Here is a 22,200-nt window from a genome sequence, read left to right as displayed (position 1 = left end):
CCCTTCTCGCTGGGTTCTTATGCGGTGGCTCCTCCGTCTCTGTTGTGTGTGTGCTGGTCTCCTGTTCTCATAAGGACGCCAGTCATGTCGGAGTACGACTGCCCTTACAACCCCATTGTAACTTAATTACCCCTTGAAAGGCCCTGGCTCTAAATATGTCACATTCTAAAGTCCGCGGGGTTAGGGCCTCAACACAGAAGTTTTGCAGGGGATACAATTTTGCTCGTGTCTTCATGTGTATTTAAATGTCTGTCTTGTAGACAGTGCATAGCAACATCTTGCCTTGTTTTCCTGACAATCTCTTTCTTTTAGATGCTATGTTTGGTTCATGTACATTGTAATTATTCAAATGGTTGGGCTTAAATCTATGTCTTGCCATTTGCTTTCTATTTGCCCAATCTTTTTTTTTTTTTTTTTAACGGTTTTTCTTCTCTTCTTCTTTTCTGTCTTCCTACCTGGCAAATATTTTTCAGTATTCCATTTTAGTTCTTTTATTGAATTGTTTTAGTCCTTCTTTGTATTAATGTTTAATGCTGCTCTACGGATTACAATTTGTATCCTTAACTTATCACAATCTATTAGAGTTAATTAGGTACCTCTTGGGGCACCTGGGTGGCTCAGTCGGTTGAGCGCCCGACTTCGGCTCAGGTCATGATCTCACAGTCCGTGAGTTCGAGCCCTGCATCAGGCTCTGTGCTGACAGCTCAGAGCCTGGGGCCTGCTTCGGATTCTGTGTCTCCCTCTCTCTCTGCCCCTCCCCTGCTCATGCTCTGTCTCAAAAAAGTAAAACATTAAAAAAAAAAAAAAGGTACCTCTTGATGTAACACATAAGTCCCTTACAACAATATAATTCCATTAATCCTAGCAGCCCAAGAGTCCATCCATAGATGAATGGATAAAGAAAATATGGGATGGATGGATATATATGTATATAAAGATAATGTGTGTATGTATATTATGGTACATTATATACATACATACATAATGGAATATCACTCAGCCATAAAAAGGAATGAGATCTTGCCATGCGCGACAAGGTGGAAAGATCTAGAGTGTATTATGCTAAGTGAAATAAGTCAGACAAAGAACAACAAATACCAAATTATTGCATTTATATGTGGAATCTAAAAACAAAGCAAATGAACAAATTTCTTAAAAAGCAGAAAACAGACCCATAAATACAGAGAACAAGCTGATGGTTTCCAGAGGGGAGGAGGTGGGGAGATTGGGCAAACAGGTGAAGGGCAGAGGGAGACTCAGGCTTCCAGTTGTGGAATGAAGAAGTCATGGGGTTGAAAGGCACAGCCCAGGGGACACAGTCAATGGTACTGTAACAGTGTTGTATGGTGACAGATGGTAGCTACATTTGTGGAAAGCATAGCATAATGCATAGAGTTTTGGGATAATTGTGTTGTGCTAATGTAACATGCCTGTCAACTATACTGCTATTAAAAAAGAAGTGAGAGCAAACAAAAAAATGAAAAAAAAAGCCTATTCCTGTCCTTTGTGCTAATGTAGTCATATATTGTCAATAACATACATGATGAATCCCATAATAAAATGTTAATATCATTATCATTATGCTCCTTCTTAAGCAGTTAGATGTGTTTTAAAGAAATGGAAAGAAAGTAAAACAATAGACTTTTACCTAAATGTTTACCATTTCTGTTGTTCTTCATTTTCTCCCCCCCTAGATCCAAGTTTAAATCCAGTCACTTCCTTTTGGCTTAAATACATTCCATTAGCATTTATCATACTGAAAGTTGGTTGGTGAAAAATTCTCTTAGCTTTTGTGTGCCCGAATATGTTTTTGTTTCACTCTCATTTTTGAAGGATATTTTCACTGGATTTAGAATTTGGAGTTGACAGGTTGTTTTTGTTTTTATTTTTCCTTTTAGTACTTTAATGATAGTGTTCAAGTGCTTTTTTTGGAACGCAGAAAGAGAATAAGGCTGGAAAGCCAAAGAGAAGTTTGTTGTCATTAGTACTCATGAGCATTTAAGTGTCCCCTATATTTGTAATGTCTTTTCAAAGGCTGGCTACTTTTAAGATTTTGGGGGGTATATTTGATTTGGCAGCTTTTCTGTGATGTATCTAGGGATTTCTAGATGTATCTGTGACACTGTCTTTGGATGCAGCCTGCTGGCCGTTTGCTGAGCTCCCTGAATATGTAAGTTGACATTCCTCATCACTCTGAGAGAATATTCAGCCACTATTTTTTAAAATATTTTTTCCTGATGCATTTTCTTTCTCTTCTTCCTCCTGGGCCCCAACTGCATGCATGTTAGACCATCTGATTTTGTCCCACAGGTCTCTTCCTTAAAATGCTGTTTTTTTTTCTTTCTTCTTCTTCATTAACTGGATAAGGTAGTTTCTATTCATCTGTCTTTAAGTGATTAACTTTTCTTCCATGGTCTCCAATTTGCTATTATACACACCCGTGAGATTTTCATTTTGAACACTATACTTTACAGCTTTAGAATTTCCTTTTGTTTTAAGGTTTTCATTCCTCGGCTGAGTTCCCTATTTGTTCCCTGATTATAACTGTCTGTTCTTCACGGCCTTCATACCCCCAAAGTATGACCTCCACGACGTCTCCACCGAAGGCCCGTAGTGCTTGGGACGGCACCACCTCCCAGCTCAGCACCGCCTCTGGTATTCGCATTTTCTCAGTGCCACGGCAGCAGGCACACATCTGGGCCCCGTGTGGGTCTAATCTTGTAGATGTTCTCTGAAGCCCTTGGCCGTGGACCTGTGGAAAGTCCTCTTAACAGATCTCTGCCGTTCCTGCCCCCGACAGGACCATCTCCTCTGATACCCTGCCTTATAAATTCCAGCCACCTTAGCCGCCCTGAGCCCTGCTGTCTGCCTTCTCAGCTCAGCTTGACTTCACCTCCCCCCACCGCAGCTGGCATCTCCCCACAGGCAGAAGAGCAGGGGCAAGAGGGGGCGGTCGTGGGCTTGGACCTACAGTTCCCTTCTCAAGAAGACAAACCTTCCCTGCATGTTGTCCCATTACTCAAGCACGCATTCATGTTTTCTCCAGTTAAAAAAAATTTTTTTTTCTAACGTTTATTTATTTTTGAGAGCGAGAGACAGAGCCTGAGCAGGGGAAGGGCACAGAGAGAGGGAGACACAGAATCCAAAGCAGACTCCAGGCTCTGAGCTGTCAGCACAGAGCCCGACGCAGGGCTTGAACCCTTGAGCCGTGAGATCATGACCTGAGCTGAAGTCAGATGCTCAACCGACTGAGCCAGCCAGGGGCCCCTGTTTTCTCCAGTTTTATAGCTGTTTCCAGAAAGAGTAACTAGTACCAGACTGGAAGCCCATGGCTGGAAGTGGAAGTTTCAGTTCTTATTACTGACTATTAGTGGATCAAGTGACCCTGGAGAGGTGGAAGGCCTGTGGCTCTTGGTTTTACACACACTCAATTTAGCTGCCCTAAAGTGAGATGTGGCTAAAACCGTGATTCTCAAGTCAGAGACACTCATCCAATTCTACTGTCTACCTTGGGAGACAATAACCTCCCTGTTAAGTTACCTCCCTTTCCTCTATTTTCCTCATCTTTCAAGTGAGGTACTTCAAAAATAGTATTTACATAATAATTAAATGTGTTAATCCTTTTTTAAGTATTTATTTTTGAGAGAGAGAGAGAACGTGAGGGGGGAGGAGCAGAGAGAGAAGGGGACAGAGGGTCCACAGTGGGCTCCAAGGCTCTGCGTTGACAGACGAGAACCCGACGTGGGGCTCAAACCCACAAACTGTGAGATCATGACCTAAGCCGAAGTTGGAGGTGTGACCGACTGAGCAACCCAGGCGTCCCTAAATGGGTTAATCCTTTTAATGTGCCAACATGTTACACACACGTCATATGCCAACATTCAGTAAATATTTATTATTATTTTCATCACCATCATTATTCCCTGGAACACCACTCATGGAAAGTCCCTTTCTGACCTCATTCTACTGCCTCAACTTCCCTCACCTCCTAAGGAGCCACTTTCATCCAGCCATCACCAAGCGAACTGGCTCTCCTGACGTCCCTGTCCCTGCCCATTAAAGCTGATCCTAATCTGCTCTTCTGACGATGACCTTAAGCCAATGGAAAAGCCACTTCCCTCTTAGAGCCACCATTCCAAAAAGCCCGGTTTCCTGACAAGCATTCCCCATGAGGGCAACTACTGAATATGCAACCTCGCCCCTTCCTGCAGCTCCTGATCTTAGAGCTCAGGCAACCGTTCTGTTCCTATCCTATCACTGTTTAGCTCTTCTGTTCCCACCAACACCCCTGTGGGAATGACCTTCAGAGCCCCCACCTCCGTTTTGCTTCTGTAATTGAGGACAGCCCTTACCAGTATAGCCACCACGGGAGAAAAAGACAAGGCTGCCCCAGCATCCTCTCCCTGGGGAAAGCTTTTCCTCTTTCCCCGTGATTCTTTTTAGTCCATAGGGTTCAGGTGCAGCTCACTCTGCCCTCATCCCCAGATGGGCCCAGGGGAGGGCAGGTGACAAAGGCCAGGCCAGACAGCTTGGCTCAGGCATCAACATGTGACCCAAGCTGGGCAACTTAGAGACTTCTTTGAAGTTTCTGTCAGTATTTTTAAGAAAAAGGCTTTATCTTTCCCTCTGGAATTATGAGTTCTAAACAGGACAAGGTCTGTGGCTGCCAATGGTAATGCAGGAGTACCAGGACTTAACCTGGAGACCTGGCTCTAGTCTGCCATCCTTAACTACTGTTCTTCTGTGCCTCATAGATCCTGAGGCAGAATCTGGAGGATTCTGTGAAATACTGGTAGCTGGGAGTTCACTGGGCTCTACACCACCTGACACTGCCATCGGTCTGATTTAGGGGTGTAGATTCTGCTTTCCCAAGGCTATGATCTGAATGTTTATGCCCCCCCCATTCATATGTTGAAACCTATTGCCCAATGTGATGGTGTCAGGAGATGCGGGTTTTGGAAGATGATTAGGTCATGAGGGTGGAGCTGGTCGTCGTGAGATTAATGCCCTTAAAACAAAAGACATGAGAGAGACCTCTCCTCTCCCACCCTCTCTCTCCTCTAACCCCCCTTCCTCAACCTTGCTCACCATGTGAGGACACAGAAAGAAAATGGCCACCTGCCAGCCAGAGCAGAGTTCTCCAGGACCAGTACCTTGACCTTGGACTTCCCAGCCTCCAGAACTATGAGAGACAAATTTCTGTTGTTTAGGCCACTCGATCTGTGGTGTTTTGTTACAGCAGCCAGAGCTGACTATAAGGCATGTGGACAGCATATTCTCTGTTCAGTGATAGTTTGGGTCACGTGACTTGCTTTGGCCAGTGGAATACGAATAGAAATGAGAGAATGCAGTTCTGAATGTAGGCTTTAAAAGCCACTGCATATTTTCATCAGCTGTTTTGAGATTCTTCCCTTTACCATGACAACAACATGCCCTAGATAGGGGCTAATATTTCAGTCTCAGTCCCAGAATGACAAAGCATGTGGATGAGACTTGAACTCTACCCAAGGTTTGGGGCAGGCAATAACATGGGACCCTCAGCCAGGAGCCAAGATTGTACATAGCTGACCTATGAGTTAAAAATCACTGATATTTTGGGGATGTTTGTTACAGCAGCTAAAGCTGACTAATATAGGTGACAGAGATGGGGGTTTCCCATCAGTGACAGAGTCCCCATATCTCCCCTAGTTTAAAAAAACTTGGAAGAATAAGGAATAGAGGTTTGAGACTAGTCCGGGTCTGAGTTTTAGACAGGCTTACTAACCTCTTTGAGTCTCAGATTCTTAATATATAGAATGGACTCTCCAGGTTGGTATAACAATTAAATAAGATAAATTGTGTAAAACCCAAAGCTGCACTGAGGACATGATGTAAAGGGCAGTGATAAATACTTGAGGAATGAATGAATGGATGGATGAATGAATGAGTCCTTCCAAATCTGAGTTCTCATTCATTGGAGCACTTGCAAGCCTGTATGGCCTCCTGTACCTTTCTTCTTCATCACTGCTGGTTCCTTCTTCAGCTGCTAACTTATCCTGGTACTCTTCTCCTTTGGGTGGGGTCTGAGGTTTATTCAGCTTCGAGCATGGATCCTAAGGCAAAAACAGTTGCAAGATGAGACTAAGTACACTTCCCTGATTCAGCCTGTGGCTTATCAAACCAGAGAGTGGAGGAGAAAGGGCCCCCAGCGATCCACGATCGGTGCACAGCCTGGTTTGATTCAGTGCCCAGCACAGTGCCTGGTTTAGCAGCAGCCCTTGTCCCCTTGTCCTGTCTTTCAGCTGACCAAGCATTTCACATAGCTGATGAAACTTAAGCTCAGAGACAATCAGTAACCTGTCCAGGGTCCCACCGTCAGTGAGTGGCAGAAATGGGACATACAATCAGGCAGTCTGACCCTGGGGCTGCTGTGGGGATCAGAGAACACTGCCAGCAAAGCTTACTGATCAGTGTGAACAACTGCTATTATTATGATACCTGTTTTAAGGTGGCAGCCTGTGACATCTCATTACATAGGATCGGAGAACATGGGACTCTCTGAATGACTGTACGTGTTGAGACACAAGGTGTGGTAGGAGGAGAATATGGAAACCAGGAATGATCACTGAGGCCTCAGAATTTTCTGTGAATCTAATGTGTTCGTGTTAGCATTCTCCCCTTTCCAAAGAGATAAAAGGTGAAAAAGACTTTTTTATTTTGATTTTTCTATTTGTCATAGTAACCACTGTCTATGGAACACACTGTTATAAGACAAGCTAGGAACAGATTTCTTTATGGGCAAATCTCATTAAATAATGATAAATTGTAACCTGGGGTTCCGCTAACTACTTGTATGGCCTTGAGCCAGCCTCCTTCTCCCTTTTCTGGATGAAAGCTTCATCAGCTGTGAAACAAACAGGTTGCTTACATCTGTGGTTTTCAGCTTGTGCTCCAGAGACCCTGGGACATGTCCCTGGGACCCTCAGGGTTTGCAAGGGGCAGAACAGAGGCTGGAGGATGGGGCCTGGGGCTCCCATTCCCTCTCAACCTGACATGAAATTGCTTTGGTTGTATTTCCAGGTACTGCAATGTCTATCAAAGGTCGCTAATGTCAGGGCGCCTGGGTGGCTCAGTCGGTTAAGTGTTCGACTTTGGCTCAAGTCATGATCTCAAGGCCTGTGGGTTCAAGCCCCGCGTCGGGCTCTGTGCTGACAGCTTGGAACCTGGAGCCTGCTTCGGATTCTGTGTCTCCCTCTCTCGCCGCCCCTCCCCCACTCACGCTCTGTCTCTCTTTCTCTCTCAAAAATAAATAAACATTAAAAAAGTGTTTAAAAGTCACCAATGTCAAGGCCAATGATGACCTCTGTGCTGCCAAACTCAATGGCCACTCCTTGGGCCATTTCCAGTCCCTGCAGAACTGGAAATATCTGGTCACTCCCTTCTGCATGCGGCCCTCTGTCCTCCTCCCTTGCCAGCTGCTCCTTCTTAGTCTCTTCTGCTCAAGCCACCTGCTCTTCTGCTCCACACCTTAGTCCTTGGACTTCTCTCTCTCACTCCCCAGAATCTCATCTAATTCCAAGAATACTGATGACAAAGAAATTTAATCTATTTCCAAGCTTTCCCCTGAAGTCTGGACTTGGATATCCAATTGTCCTCCAGATATGTCTTGGATGCTTATCTCCAAGAGATATCCTAGATATCTCTCAGATGCTTAACAAGATTCTCAAACTGCAACATGTCCCAATCTGAACTCTTGGTCTCATCCTCCCTAAACAACAAGCATGCACTTGCCTCAGGGCATTTGCACAGACTGTTCCGCCACCCCCAATGCTCTTTCCTAAGATATTGGCATGCCTTGCTCCTTCACTTCACTCACCACAACAGAGAGACTTTCCCTGGTTTAAATTCTGGGCTCTGGTACCAGATACCTATGTTTAAATCCCAGTTCTCTGTGTTACTAATGATAGTAATACTATCTAATATCTAATACTAAATAGAAAAACTATTTAGGTTGTCATGAGGATTAAATAAACCAATAAATGTAAAGTCCTTGAAATAGAATGAATACTCAAATTAAGATTTCCCAAGATTATTGTTCTCTGATCACCTTCTCTAAAATACGACCCCCTCTCCCTTTCTGTCTCCCACCTTGCTCTATAACTTCCTCAAAGTGCAAATCATGGCCTCATGTTAATTACTTGTTTACTTTTTTCTTCGGTTTCCCTTTCTGGAAGGTAAGCTCCAGGGCGGCAGGGACTCTGCTCTGTTCACGTTCCTTTCCTTGGTTCCTGGAACAGTGTGTGGCACATGGAGAACATTCAGTACACACTATATGAATAAACCGAAACAAATCATGGGCCACTAGAGGATAGCAGGAGGGCCATTTTCTTCCACACCTGCCCCACACTCCCACTACATCCCATGGCCCAGAGTTCGGGTGTTTTCCAGCGCTACTCAGGGGCCCTTTGTGCCTTTATGATTCTTAAGTTCCAAGTTCTGTTCGAATCATCTGTGTTTCCTCTAAACATAGCAGATACCATGCGATCCTGGACGCTTCATTTCCAGAGAATCAGGGTGGAAGTGGCCCTCAGGGAACCCCTGCCCATCTCTACCTGGGTGGGCGTGTTCAGGGGTGCCCAGAGGTGGTGGCCCATTGGAGAGTAAGAGTTCCCTCTGCCTCCCACACCCAAACTTTCAAAACCCTGTCTGGGTCCTTAGCTAAGCCAAAACTACCTTTTCCAGGTTTTCCTTCCCTGCATAATTCTGGGCCATGTGACTTTGCTTAAGACCTGGAATATGGGTGTGAAGGAGCAGCCTGCTTCTTTTCATGCTTGGATGCTTGATGTAGGTGCACGTTGTCGCTGATCTGCTGGCTCGGCTGGTTGGCCTGGGCTGCTTGGGGCTCTCGGCTCCTCTACCTCTCACCAGACCCTCCATAGGCTTCTCACACCCTGGGCCCAGGGCATGTTTAGCCCTATGATGAAGGATGCCGGATTCTCCTACAGGTCACCAAAATCATCAGAGCTGGAGGCTCATCGGCCTCAGAAACTGATACCATTTCAGCTCAGCCTCCTGGGCTGTATTCGTCCTTGGTCTTCCCCATTCCCCATCTGTCCTTCTGTCCTTCTGACTGCCCGCCCTGCTGTAGGCCCTCTTTAAGCCCAACACCGGGCACAGATGCAACAGTCGAATATGGAATGTCTCCCACAGTCATGCCATGTTGTTTCCCAAAATGAATCCCATATTTTCTATCACTTCTAGTACTCTGTTTCTTTAATCTCTAGATCATGCTTATCTTTCCAAAGCCCCACTCAACAGCCACTTCCTCCATGAAGCCTTCACAATCTCTTTTGCTGCAATTATACCCTCTGCTCTTAAAGTCCCCATAACAATTTTTTTCTTTTTTGCTACTGTAAATTGCTCACAGATATTTATGAGTCATTTACTAGGTGACGAACACTATTCCAGAGACACGGCAATAAATAAAACAGAAAATGGTTTTTCTGCTTTGCGTTAGTTATGGGAGTGTTCTCTGTCTCCCATCCTAGAAGGTAAAAGTAATCCCATATACAGTTTTTAAAATGTTATAAATCCCACAGCCAATAACTGAGAACATTCTGCATGGCCATTTTCCTTTGCCTGAATCTTTTTTCTTTATTGTGTGTAACGGGATACTAAATTCCAGCTGGCTGACATGCCATTAGTTGCAGGGCCCGGTGAGTTTGGTTCCTGGCTGTGCACTTTCAAAAATGTTGTCATTGACCAGCTTACAACCTCCATGTGGACTGTAAGCTAAAAGACCCACCTTCGCCTCCCGCTATGAGGTATCTGGGGCATTAAAAGGATCTTGGATATCTAATTCCTACAAAGGCCAGGAGCTAATATCACAGTCTAAGCAAAACAGCTTTTTGAGACACCTGTTATAAATACATGTTCGATATAATCCAAGGAAAATTACACAGTAAATGTGGAATAGCAACAATAAATCAGAATAGTATAATACTACAATATAAGTACATACATAATGATAAAGTTAATTAGTCCAAGTTTCTAAAGGAAAACTGAAGGTTATCAGGAAATGTTGATAAATAGAAAGCACAAAATAAATTGACAGAAATAATCTTAATGGTATCAGTAAACATGATAAACATGAACTGGCTAAATTCAACATGGTATCTATCCTGGTAAAAAGAATTGTTCACTAAAACTCTCTAATAATGAACCTGTAGGCATCTAACAATCAAACCTGAAAACATAAGGCAAAATGTTCAGAACTGTATGGAGAAATGGGCAAATTTGTAACTGTAATGGGAGAATCTAATAACCACCTCTCAGAAACTGATATATTAAGTAGACAAAATGAGCTAGGATATAGAATATTTGAACAACAAAGTTAGTAACCCAAACATAATAGCTAAAAAAGAAATACTAACAGTGCTAACATGTACATGGTGCTACATGTTGCCAGGCCCTCAACTATGAGATGGGCAGTATCATCCCATTTTAAAGGTGATGAAACTGAGGCAAGAGAGAATACATAAGTTCCCTAAGATCATACAGTGAACATATCACAGAGCTACAATTCAAACATACAGTCAACGCCTGAACAACACAGATTTGAACTGTGAGGGTCCACTTATCCGTGGATTTTTTTTTTCAGCACAATCTAGTACAGTATTATAAATGTATTTTCTCTTCCTTATGATTTTCTTAATAACGTTTTCTTTCCTGTAGCTTATTTTAAAATATGTGTTAATCAACTGTTTATGATATTGGTAAAGCTTCTTGGTAAATAGTAGGTCATTAATAGTTACATTTTGGGGGAAGTTAAAAGTTACATGTGGATTTTTGACCATGTGGGGCAGTTGACATCCCTAACCCCTACACTGTCCATGGGTCAACTGTATACTTAAGTTACTAAAATGAGAATATAGGTTTTTTTCTATCACATTGGTTACTTTTAAAAATGACCCTACAGCAGCCTACAGGGAAATCTCACCATGGTTCCGAGTGTTGACGTTCTACAGACCACGTGATCTGATAACAACGCAATAAAATTAGAAAGCAACAAGAAAGTAAGTTTTAAAAAGTAAACTATGGGATACAGCTAAAGACATACATTTTTACAGGGAAATTTACAGCCTTAAATGTATTTGTTAGAAAACATTCAAGAGGTTAGAAAAAGAATAACATAATAAACCTCATGTCAGTAGAAGGAAAGAGATATGAAAGACAAAATTAATGACATAGAAAAGAAGAGATCCAGCCAACACATCTGAAAGGTGACTTTTTGAAAAGACACATGAAGCCTGATCAAGGGAAAAAGAAGAAACTTAAAGCAATATGAATAATGAACAAATATCTCACGAAAGTTATTATAGAGATGAAAAAGAATTTCAAATGTACTGAGCCATTGTGAAGATCATGAAAGGGAATGTGCAGGATGTAATTTCTGGGCCACCTTATCAACAACTGATATATTTAAAGGCATCCTGGGCAGGAGTCCAGAAACAGGAGAGAATGGAAAATGCTATAAAGAGCTGATGATGCACCCAGATGACTGCACCGGCTCTCAGCTGCATCACATTTTTCTATTTCCATACATTAACTGATGGGTGCCTATGGCTCTGTAAGGTGGGCAGGAAAGACACTGACATCCTTACATTACAGATGGGGATGTGAGGTCAGAGAAGTAGTCCAGCTACTTGCCTCAGGTCACATAGCCTGGAGGGTGACATGAGGACTGTACTCCTGGATTGTCCCACTCCCTGCCATGATTCCATGTGATCACCATGTTGGGAAGATTGCGAGGTGCCAGCACTGGGACTTAACTGGGTATGAGTTCAAACCACATTGTACAAATGTGATATGAGAACTGTCTGTGAAACAGATGCTCAAAATCAACCTGACAGATGAAAGCTGTTTTCCTAATCAACAGGGAGGTGACCTCAGTAATCCTTTCTGTCTATTCGCTTTTTTTCCATCCCCTAGGGCCAGAGACAGGGACATCCTTCCCAAAGAGGAAGGTGAATCCTCCTCTTCCTCCACATGTAATTGGAGAAGGACCCCAGTGTTCTTCTAAATCATCCTCGGGGCGTCTGGGTGGCTTGGTCGGTTAAGCGTCCGACTTCGGCTCAGGTCATGATCTCACGGTCCGTGAGTTCGAGCCCCGCGTCGGGCTCTGTGCTGACAGCTCAGAGCCTGGAGCCTGTTTCCGATTCTGTGTCTCCCTCTCTCTCTGCCCCTCCCCTGTTCATGCTCTGTCTCTCTCTGTCTCAAAAATAAATAAACGTTAAAAAATATATATATTAAATCATCCTCCAGCCAAGGCAAATTTTGTATGGGATTCCTAATCCAACCTTTAACTATCAGCACCCAAAATGGTACCCTTAATTCCCTTCATTCAGTTGTCGTGTCATGTATCAATTTGTGTATGAGATAGTGCTAAACATCTGCCACAGGCAGATACATTAAGTACTGGAAAGGGTAAAGATTAAGAACACATAGTTCTTGATTTCAGCAAACTTTTGGTGTAGCAGGGTGGGGGGGTGTGGGGAGGTGGGGTGTGGACCAATAGACCATATAAATGTCAAAAATATTTCCCCCCTCTCTCCCCTTATCTGTGCGCCTGGCATTTGAAGTCAAACTACATCATTCAAAAGGCACTAGGGTGCCATTGGAATATTTCACAAATGGATATGACCGTGGACATCACCAGTTGGCTGAATGAATGCTTTCAAGCCCACCACTACTCATGTCAATGGTGTGTTCTTCTCCGACCTTCAAATAGAACAGACTTTCCAGCTGCCCGTTTCCTGGTTACCTGCCTAGGGTCTCAGTGAGTTCCTCCCAGGAAGGACCCTGAGCCACTCCTGGTGTATTCTAAGTTATCCACCCCTAATTCACACTCCTGGTTTCCCCATCAGGCTCCGGTTCAGTCCAGCACTCTCTGTCCAGAGCCAAAGTGGCCTGGGCATAAAGTATGCACAGAAAAATAAATAGTTCTGCTTCTTCTGCAACCATCCATCATAAAAGTCTCCTCCCAACTCCTCCCAAGCAAATAGCTGGTTATTTTAAACTTGTGTTCACATTAGGTCTTCATCTTTCATCTTCCAGGCAGCTAACCTCTTCTGGATTGTTTCTATTTTAAAGGAACACCCACGCCCAGGAAATCTCCTGGAAGGGAATATTCAAAGTCATCCTCAAGTTCAGTTGACAATCTTTCAAAAGTAGCATTATGTACATCTTAAAATAGAACACCTAATGCAATGGGGTTTTGCTGAAATGATTACAGGGGACTGTAATAGATACTATAAAGTCACCTTACATTTATAGAATCTTGAACAGTTTTGAAAAGCGCCTTCATACGCATTCTTCTGTTCATTACCAAAAGTCCCTGGGGTGTGGAGCCAAGCAGGGATTATAGCCACCATTTTACTAATGAGAAGCAGTATGGAATGATATCATGGGCCCTGATGCTACTCTTTGGGCCTCAGTTTCCCTACCTGCAGAATGAGCATAATAATGACACTTGTCTTTTAGGGTTGTTGGGTGACTGTGTAAAGCACTAAGTTCTTGGCACATAGTCAGGGCCTTATCAGATTAATAAGGAAATTGATCTCAGGTTTGTGGATTTGCCTGAGGTCCCCAAGTAGGTCTAGGGTACAACTGGGGTGGAATCCATGTCCTAATCTCAGACAGGAGCTGTCGCCCTCCCTATGCTGTCTTCCCAGGATCAGCAGATCTCAGTCTGATTCTCGGCCAAGAATCTCTCCACAGAGTAACTCTTCAGGGCAGCCTGCCTGTTCCATGTCAGATAGAACCAGACCCCTCTACTCACATCACACAGAGACACTGCAGTTGTTCAAGGGCTTAGTGATTATTTGTCTGCCCGCCCTCAGGACAGCTGACACCCTTGGATTCATATGATCCAGTTATGGTACTTGGTGACAGCTACCCGGCAAAGTGCACAGGGCCTCCTGTGACCAGGGGACACTTCTCAGGCCTGGGAAAGTGTTGGAGTACCCCTCATCTCCCTTCTTAACAGTCTTGGCGATTTCGACTTGGGACCTTTCACTGTGGTCCTTCCCCTTGCCGATGAAGTCATCTTCAACTTTCAGTGTCCAGGCAGATGGCAGCAGATGTCACTCCTCTGTGGAACCTTCCTGGACTCCCCTTGGCAGAAACCTGCCTCTCCCATATTGGCTGCAAAGAATCTTCCTGCCATTATTACAGTATTTCTCATACCGGGTTATTATTTAAATAAAAATGTATTTCCCCCACTTGCAATGGAACTCTCTGAGGACCAACTCTCTGAGGATCTCATTTACCCCAGCATCCAGCCCCCATGCCCTGCACAGACACTACGCAGAAATGTTTGTTGAGGCAAAAAAAGACTTGAATAATAATTACCACAAATGACTCTCCTTTCTCTTCTGGAGAGGTATAGGCACAAGAATATGAAAACTTCTCCCTTATCTTCCCTAGTTTACTGTGACCCAGGCAACAGAGGAGTCTTCCAGAAAAAAAAGAAAGTTTTCCTTCAGAATTAGCAAGACTGACATGGTTTTCTGAATAAAACTATGAATCTAAGAGAATCAAAGAGACTTGACAAGAGAGACAAGGACAAAAGTTTCAGCAGAGTCCCAGCTAACTGTCCCAGGGACAGAGCCACACCCAGGCTTGGCAACCCTCTCTCTGCATGTTCTGGGAGTGCAGTGAAAACAGCTCGATTCTCAATCGGCGTTATTATTTATATCTTCTTGACTCTCTGCACTGCTTTGGCAGAAGAGCCAATGGCCTAAACTAAAACTCCTGAGTATTTTTTTTAAGTTTATTTATTTATTTTGAGAGAGAACACATTCAAGTAGGGAAGGGGCAGAGAGAGAGAGAGAGAGAGAGAGGGAGAGGGAGAGGGAGGGAGAGAGAATATCAAGGAGGCTCCGCACCACCAGTGCAGAGTCCAATGTGCAGCTCGAACTCATGAACTACAAGACCATGACCTGAGCCGAAGTCTCAGATGCTTAACCAACTGAGCCAGTCAGACACCCCGGAATGCCTGAGTCTTGAACAAACTTAAATTTTATAGCCCCAAGTTCAGCAAGAATATCTTTGGGGAAGTGGTCATATAACATCTGGTTCTGGCGTCCTGTCCCTGTTTCCACCTCTGGATGAACAGCCAGATGGTTCAGTCCCCTCTGAGCCTTCTCTTCAAGACTCTGCCCCTTGCGGGTTCCTGTGTAGTGAAAGCTATCACTGCACAGCAGAGGGCCATTAACATATCCTCTGCACCAGCCTGAGAGAATCTCTAGGACTTTGTCTCTCTAGAGCCTGAGCAAAGCTTCGACTCCCTTGGCTGGCATATAGTTGGCTTGTCAAAAATATTTTAACTAAATTCTAAATTTTCTCTGACTGGTCATGTTCAGAAAGTTTTGTAATGTGCTGTGTTGGCCAAGTTGTGGGGAAACAGGCACTCACATGCGCTGCCATTGGGAGTGTGCCATGGGACATCATCAATGGAAGGCAGTGTGGCATAACTATCAAACTTAAAAAATCACATGCCACTGGAGCCAGAAAGTTCTGCAATCATGAGTTGGCACCTACTGAGCATTTCCACATGCTGGGTACTTTCTGACACTGTGCATATATTAATTCATTTAGTTCTCACAAAAGCCCTCTGAGATGGATGGTATCATTGCCCCATTTTACAGATGAAGAAGCTTACGCAAAGAGACTAAATCATTTGTCTGAGATTCTCTAGCCAATAAGAGCCCAAGCATCTGGTTCAGGGGTGAGCTTTCCTAACCACTATACTACACTATATCCCACTACAGAGCTATCCAGTGAAGTAGTCCCTGTAATGGAAAAACCAACCAAAATATCTATCATAAGGGAAAGGTTAAATATATTACGGTTTTTCTTTTTAAAAAAATGAGGTTGATATGGAGGTTTACTGCTGTGTTACAATCTCCTTAAATTTTCTCTATGAAATTTTAAGGTACAAAAAGTAGAGCACAAGTCAGTATGCTACCATTTGTAGAAAAAATAATATATTCATAATTATGCTTGCATATGCACAGTATAGCCCTGAGCAGATAGACAAGCAGATAAACAAGATAGGGAACTGGGGGGAGGAGGGATCGTTTTCATAGTATGCCTTTATATACCTTTTAAATTCTGTGGCACAAACATGGATTGATTATTTGAAAAGAAAACATGTTAAAAGAACAAACTCTACCTGTAAAGTATATAATAGTTCCTTAATAGAAAACATAGTTTAATTTAATTTAAATTAAATTTAAATAGAAGTTTAATTCTACTTCTAAATGTCCACATAGTCTTAACACTGTTGATTTATGAATCTTTCTCTCCTCTAGCATCTAGCTCAGAGGCTGATACCTCCTAGCTATTCCACATATGACTGGGGAATGAATGAATAATGTGCATGCAGAGTTGAACCAAATGGAACTGGTATTCTTCAAGGTTCCATGGGCAATTCTATGTAGGAGAGATACATACCACTCTCTAGAAACTGGGTTCATAATGGACAATGTTCTAGACCAAGGAGGGTGGTAGGAGAGCCAAGTTTCATGGTGAACCAATTCATGGTTGTCAACGTGCACTTGGATTTTGAACTTCTTCAGGGCTCTTAGCTACATCAGGGGTTCTCAACTGGGGGCAATTTTGTCCCTAAGAGACTCTTGATGACATCTGGAGACATTTTTGGCTGAGACATTTTTATTGGGGAGATGCTATTGGCACTTGGTGGGTAGTGACTGGGGATCAGGCAGAGAAACCCTGAGCTGCCATACCAGCTCTGGCCCTTATTCATCAATCCTGGAACATACCTAAAATTTCTATGTTTGTGTATTGTCCCCTGAACATGCAGCCAATGCACAATATTCCTGAGCTTATCAACCTTATTTTCACTGGAATCTCCTCACTCAGGATCCCAGCCAACTCCATCCGATCTCCCTGCCACAGTCAGTGTGAGGAGCTGAGAAATATTCAAATATTTGAGGAAGAGTCTTTCTGAGAAACTGCACAGTGTGCTGGCGGGAAGTTCAGCTGTCCTTGGGGCTAGCAGTTCTTCTAACAGAAGGCTCGCTCATGAGGCTGGTTCTTGAGAAACTGCGGGAGAATGAAAATACCTGCCTACTTCTCAGGAAGACATCATCAGAAAGGATGGGTAGCCCCAGATCAGGAAGGACCAGCCCTATGGATGAAGGTGCCTTCCGCTTTCTCCTATAGGCTTATGTGGGAGCAATGAGGGCTGCTCAAGGATTCCCCCCAGTCTCTGGGTGTCAGAAAGGGAAACACAGGGAATCCTTGTCGCTCTTCTCAACCTCAAGACAGAGTTGAGGTCAGTTTTATCTGGGAGGCGTCTGGGCATGTGTTGATACTTTCACAAGGAGAGTAGAGGATCAGAACCATAGACAAGTAGTTCTGTTCTGTCCTGGCTGCTTGGATGCCTGTGACCATGGGCAAGTCACCCAACTGCTCTGTCATTCAGTTTCTTCCTCTGTAAAATGAGTACATTACAGGGTTGTTGTAAAACTCCAATGAAGTCATAGATGGGGACCGTGCTCTAGAACTGACTAGGTCCCATACAAATGTTGTTATTCAAGTCCTTATCCACCAGATTTTAGGCTCATTTTTACCCTGATGAATACGTGGTTAAGTATGAGCAATCCCAGTGGGGCAAGCCAGGGGACCGTTGGCAGGATCAGGGCTCAAGCTCTGGAAGTCTGAGGTCGAGGAAGAGAAACTGCCTGTTTCTGTAGACACTCAGGCACACGGATGTGATGAATAAGAGATGGGTGAGGGTGAAACAATGAGATTCAGACTCACATGTGTTTTCCCACATGGAGTATGAAGCGGACTGAAAATTTAGGGCAGTAATAAGTAAAATTTTACAGTGGTGGGCTTTTGATGGCTCCAGATGCGAAGGTTAATAACAGGAAAGCTGAAGAAAGAGGATCATCCAAGCCAGGGTGCTCAAACACTAACTTCACAGGAACTATCTGTTTTTGACATCATGCAACAAATGTTAAATGAGTGCCTGTGGTTTGCATTAAATTGTGCCCCCAGGGAGATATATTGAAGCCCTAGCCCCAAGTACCTACTAAGGTGACCTTATTTGGAAATAAGCTTTTGTGGATGTAGTTAAAATGAGGTCAAACTGCATTAGGGTGGGCCCTAAACCCAACAACTGGTGTCCTTAGAAGAAGGTCCTTAGAAGAAGGTCTTCCTTAGTGAAGAGCCAGACGCATAGACACACGTGATGACAGAGGCAGAGCTTGGAGTGATGCATCTGCAAACCACAAGTGCCACAGATTGCCAGCAGCCATCAGAAGCTGGTAGAGAGGCATGCAGGAGATTCTCCCTCAGAGCCTCAGGAAGGAACCAACCCTACTGACACCTTGATTTGGGATGTTTCCCCTCCAAAACTGTGAGACAACACATTTCTGTGGCTTAAGCCACCAAGTGTGTGGTAATTCATCATGGCGTCCCTAGGAAAATAAAATAGCTTATCATGAGCTGACAGAGGACACACAGGAACCAGCTTCCGCCCTGGGGCAGAGTCCCTGAAAGGGCAGCATCGTGGGGAAGAGCTAGTGTGAGAGTGACTGATACCACAGAGGCGGAGGGGGGTGGCCAGACAGCATTATTACTATGCTTCCTGCTGGGCAGAACAGGAGGCCAGCTCTTGGTGAGTGCCCTTCTATCTGCCAGGCAAGCTGCTCTCAGAGAGGGAGAGAAGGTTTCATCTGACAAGCCTTGTTCTTTTTCAAACCACATGCATAATTACTTGGAACTCTATTTTCTTCACGGTTTGTGCAAATGGATTTTGTGGTGATTTTTTATTTTCCAGGCATTTTGGCAGCTCTGAGGGGGGAAATAAGAGAACCTCTTAATGCCAGCATGTGTCACTGGGGACGATGAAGTGCTGAAAGAAGAGAAATATCCTTAATTAAAGCAGAAAAAACAGAGGTTACCTGCGTCTCTAAAATACTACAGCGCTGGCTGTCCAATTCCTGGGGCCTTTCTTTGCCTCTTCGGGGATGTACCTTATTCTGTTGGATAAATTCTTCCAGTCTTAAAACCTAAAATGGAAGAAAAGAAATGCTTGGTAATGGAAACAAAGTCCCATCTCCTGATGGGGCCATTAATCTGGGAAACCATTCTCCTGGGTCAATCAGTTCTGGGGACAGTGCTCCATTAGACAAATTCCAATGTGCTTCTGGAAAGGGCATTTCTAATTGGCAAGTTGCTTCGTCTTCCTGGAATAGATGAGCCTATACTTCCTTTTAAATTATTTATATAAATACACCTATACTAGAGCTGCAGGGTGGTTTTCACTGGCTTTCATACCATTCCTGGAAGGTCACTCAATTTCTTTTTTTAAAAAGTTAGTTGGTAAAGAAAAGGAACAGTATTTAAGAATTATACCAATAAGGGGTGCCTGGGAGGCTCAGTTGGTTAAGCAGCCGACTCTTGAATTCGGCTCAGGTCATCTTACTGTTCATGAGATCGATCCCCATGTCGGGCTCTGTGCTGACAGCACAGAGCCTGCTTGGGATTCTCTCTTTCCTCTCTCCCCCTCCCCTGCTCTTTCTCTCAAAATAAATATTAAAAAAAAGAATTATACCAATAAAATGAAACAGTGGCTAGAAGGTGCTATTAAATTGTATAGCCTTAATTATGATGATTATTATTAACCAATTAAGTGTAGAGTCTCAATTAAACAGACTGGCTTCTCTGTTCTAGACTTTGGGAAGAACAAGGCCTAGAACCATACAGGAAACTCAGATGTTGCTAACAAATCTTTGTAGGAAAGCTAGTGCTCCTCAGGCATCATGCCAGATATGAGGAGATAAAGGAGAGGGACAGAGTGAGAGCAAGATGGTAAGAGAATAAAATATAGCCCATGCTTTCTAGGAGTTGTCATCTTATGGAGGAGGCAGATACATGTTTATAATCACAGCAACATTCAGAAGACAAACTAATAATAGTACCTTTGATGGTGAGTTTGCTCTGTGCCAGGAACAGACCTAAGCATTTGACAGTATAAACTCCTCTAACCCTCACAACAATTACTGTGAGATACATACTACTGCAGAGAATTTACAGCAATAAACTCTGCCGAGGGGAGTCCAGGGCAGCTTTATGGGCACTGAAGGATGAATAGGAGTCCATCCGTGGCCAGGGTGAGAAAGGACATTCCAGGTGGTAGGAATAGTAGGTACAATGGCAGAGGGAAGGTAGGATGTGTGTGGGAATTGGAGGAAAGTTCCATGTCAGGGGCCCAGCATGAAGGAGTGGATGGGAGAAAACAGTGTCCTGGGGGGTAGTGGTGGAGAGTAGGTTAGGCCCAAATTATGAAAAACATGGCGATTAAAAGATTTGGGAGAAGGAGGAGTGGGGCCTTGAGCATATCTGGGGTTTAGAATGCTAGTTCTGGAATTAGCCAGCCTAGGGAGAAGGTAGAGGCAGGGAGATACAGGCCAAGACTTTCAAGACTCCAGGCAACATCACAGAAGAAGAAGAAGATTATGAAACTACTTACACTACATCTTGCTAAGGCTTATGAAATACTCAAATGAGTTCTATGCACTTGTTCACATAATGTCTATAAGAGGTAAAGAAAAACAGCCTAGGTGAGCCATCCTGGGGGGCTGATAAAGACAGGGGAGGGGGACTGAGAGCCTTCAGTGGTAGGACACACGGGACTTGACAGCTGAGTGGATGTGAGGGTGGGCAGGGCAGGGACTGTAGGTGAGGACGGAGGAGCAGGAGAGGAGGAGGTCAGGGCTGACGCTTCCATTTCTCGCTTTGGTAAGTGGGTGAATAGTTGATGTCGCCACCAAGGCTGTGGAAGGAATGGAGGGTGACGGGCAGACACTTTGTCAAGGTCAGCCTCTGGGTCACACCAGCCATCTGCAGATACTCATGTCCTGAGTGATCCTGGGGCATCAGAGACACGGCATACTGTGCTGCACATAGTGTTAGCATAACGGTTAAGAGTGGGGTCTTCAGAGCCGCATAACCTGGGTTGGAATCTGAGACCCACTACTCATTACCTGTGTGACTTTGAGGAAGTGACTTACCATCTCTGTGCCTGAGTTAACTCATCCATAAACCACAGATCACAACAGCACCTACTGTGTGGCAGTTGTGAGGACTAAAAGTTGATATATGGAAACTGCTCAGGTAGTACTTGACGAAACTCACTCTTGTCATTTTTTGAGGGGTTCTGAGGGGCATTCGGGGAAATCATCAGGTGGTGACCCCAGGGTCCCATGTCAGAAGGATAACTGGGCTGAAGCCTCCCTAAGTTCTGCAGCACAGAGTAGTCCAGATCCGGTGTAAAGATCGGCAGTATAACTCAGAAGGGAGGGAGAGAGTTGTGAGAGCGAAACGGGCATCTTTAATGTGCAGCCACCTGGGGCTGAGGTGGAACCAAAGCCTCCGGAGCAGAGACTTCCCACCAGGACCTCTCCTCCAGAGCCCCTGATATATCAAGTTCAAGGCTTGGCACATTCACCTTTTAGAAAAATGATAACTTGTGACATAGAAAAACCGAATGTGTTTTTCTCTCTTCATCACTCAGCTGAAGGGAGAACACATCACAGACACCACTGCAGGCCCCTGAGCTTCTCCCTGATCCACCACCCCCTCTCCCTTCTAGAAATAGCCACCAGTTCAGGTTTTCTTCTCTCACCATGCATGTCTCCAGACCGAACTCCATTAGAGGTATCCTTAAACAATCCAGACTATTTTGCACACGGCTTCTATATTCTCAAACCACCCCCTAGGAGGTTGTAGTGCTCGATCAGGGCTGAGGAACCAATTTCATGGGCTCCTGGGGGGATGGTGGACTCAGGGCTCATCTGGAATGTGTGAAGGAGGGCAGGGGAAGTAAGGAAACCTCTTTACATTTTTTGAGGGTCTAATTAGGCTCAAGAACGAAGCCGGGGGGCACCTGGGTGGCTCAGTCAGTTAAACATCTGACTCCTGATTTCGACTCAGGTCACAATCTTACAGTTTGTGAGATTGAGCCTCGCGTGGGGTTCTGTGCTGACACCATGGAGCCTGCTTGGGGTTCTCTCTCTCCCCCTCTCTCTCTTCCGCTCCCCTGCTTATGCTCTCTCTTTCTCTCAAAATAAATAAACATTAAAAAAAAAAAAGAATGAAGCCTGTTTCCAGGCCCTCCCAAGA

General features: G+C 44.3%; 1 protein-coding gene across 5 annotated transcripts in view; it reads right to left on the bottom strand.

Annotated features, from left to right (window-relative positions):
* Positions 1-22,200, bottom strand: part of FAM184B (family with sequence similarity 184 member B) — a 192,396-nt gene that overhangs the window by 30,747 nt on the left and 139,449 nt on the right. For all 5 annotated transcript variants that reach the window (XM_030314144.1, XM_030314143.1, XM_030314142.1 and 2 more), the window contains 2 exons: positions 18,978-19,085; positions 5,989-6,092 (listed from right to left, as the gene is read on the bottom strand). In XM_030314144.1, coding sequence (XP_030170004.1) covers positions 5,989-6,092; positions 18,978-19,085 — 212 coding nt within the window. The remainder of the gene's footprint in view (positions 1-5,988; positions 6,093-18,977; positions 19,086-22,200) is intronic.

The sequence above is a fragment of the Lynx canadensis genome, chromosome B1 (assembly GCF_007474595.2).
Source record: "Lynx canadensis isolate LIC74 chromosome B1, mLynCan4.pri.v2, whole genome shotgun sequence".
Lineage (NCBI taxonomy): Eukaryota > Metazoa > Chordata > Mammalia > Carnivora > Felidae > Lynx > Lynx canadensis.
This window is presented reverse-complemented; position numbering and strand designations above follow the sequence as displayed.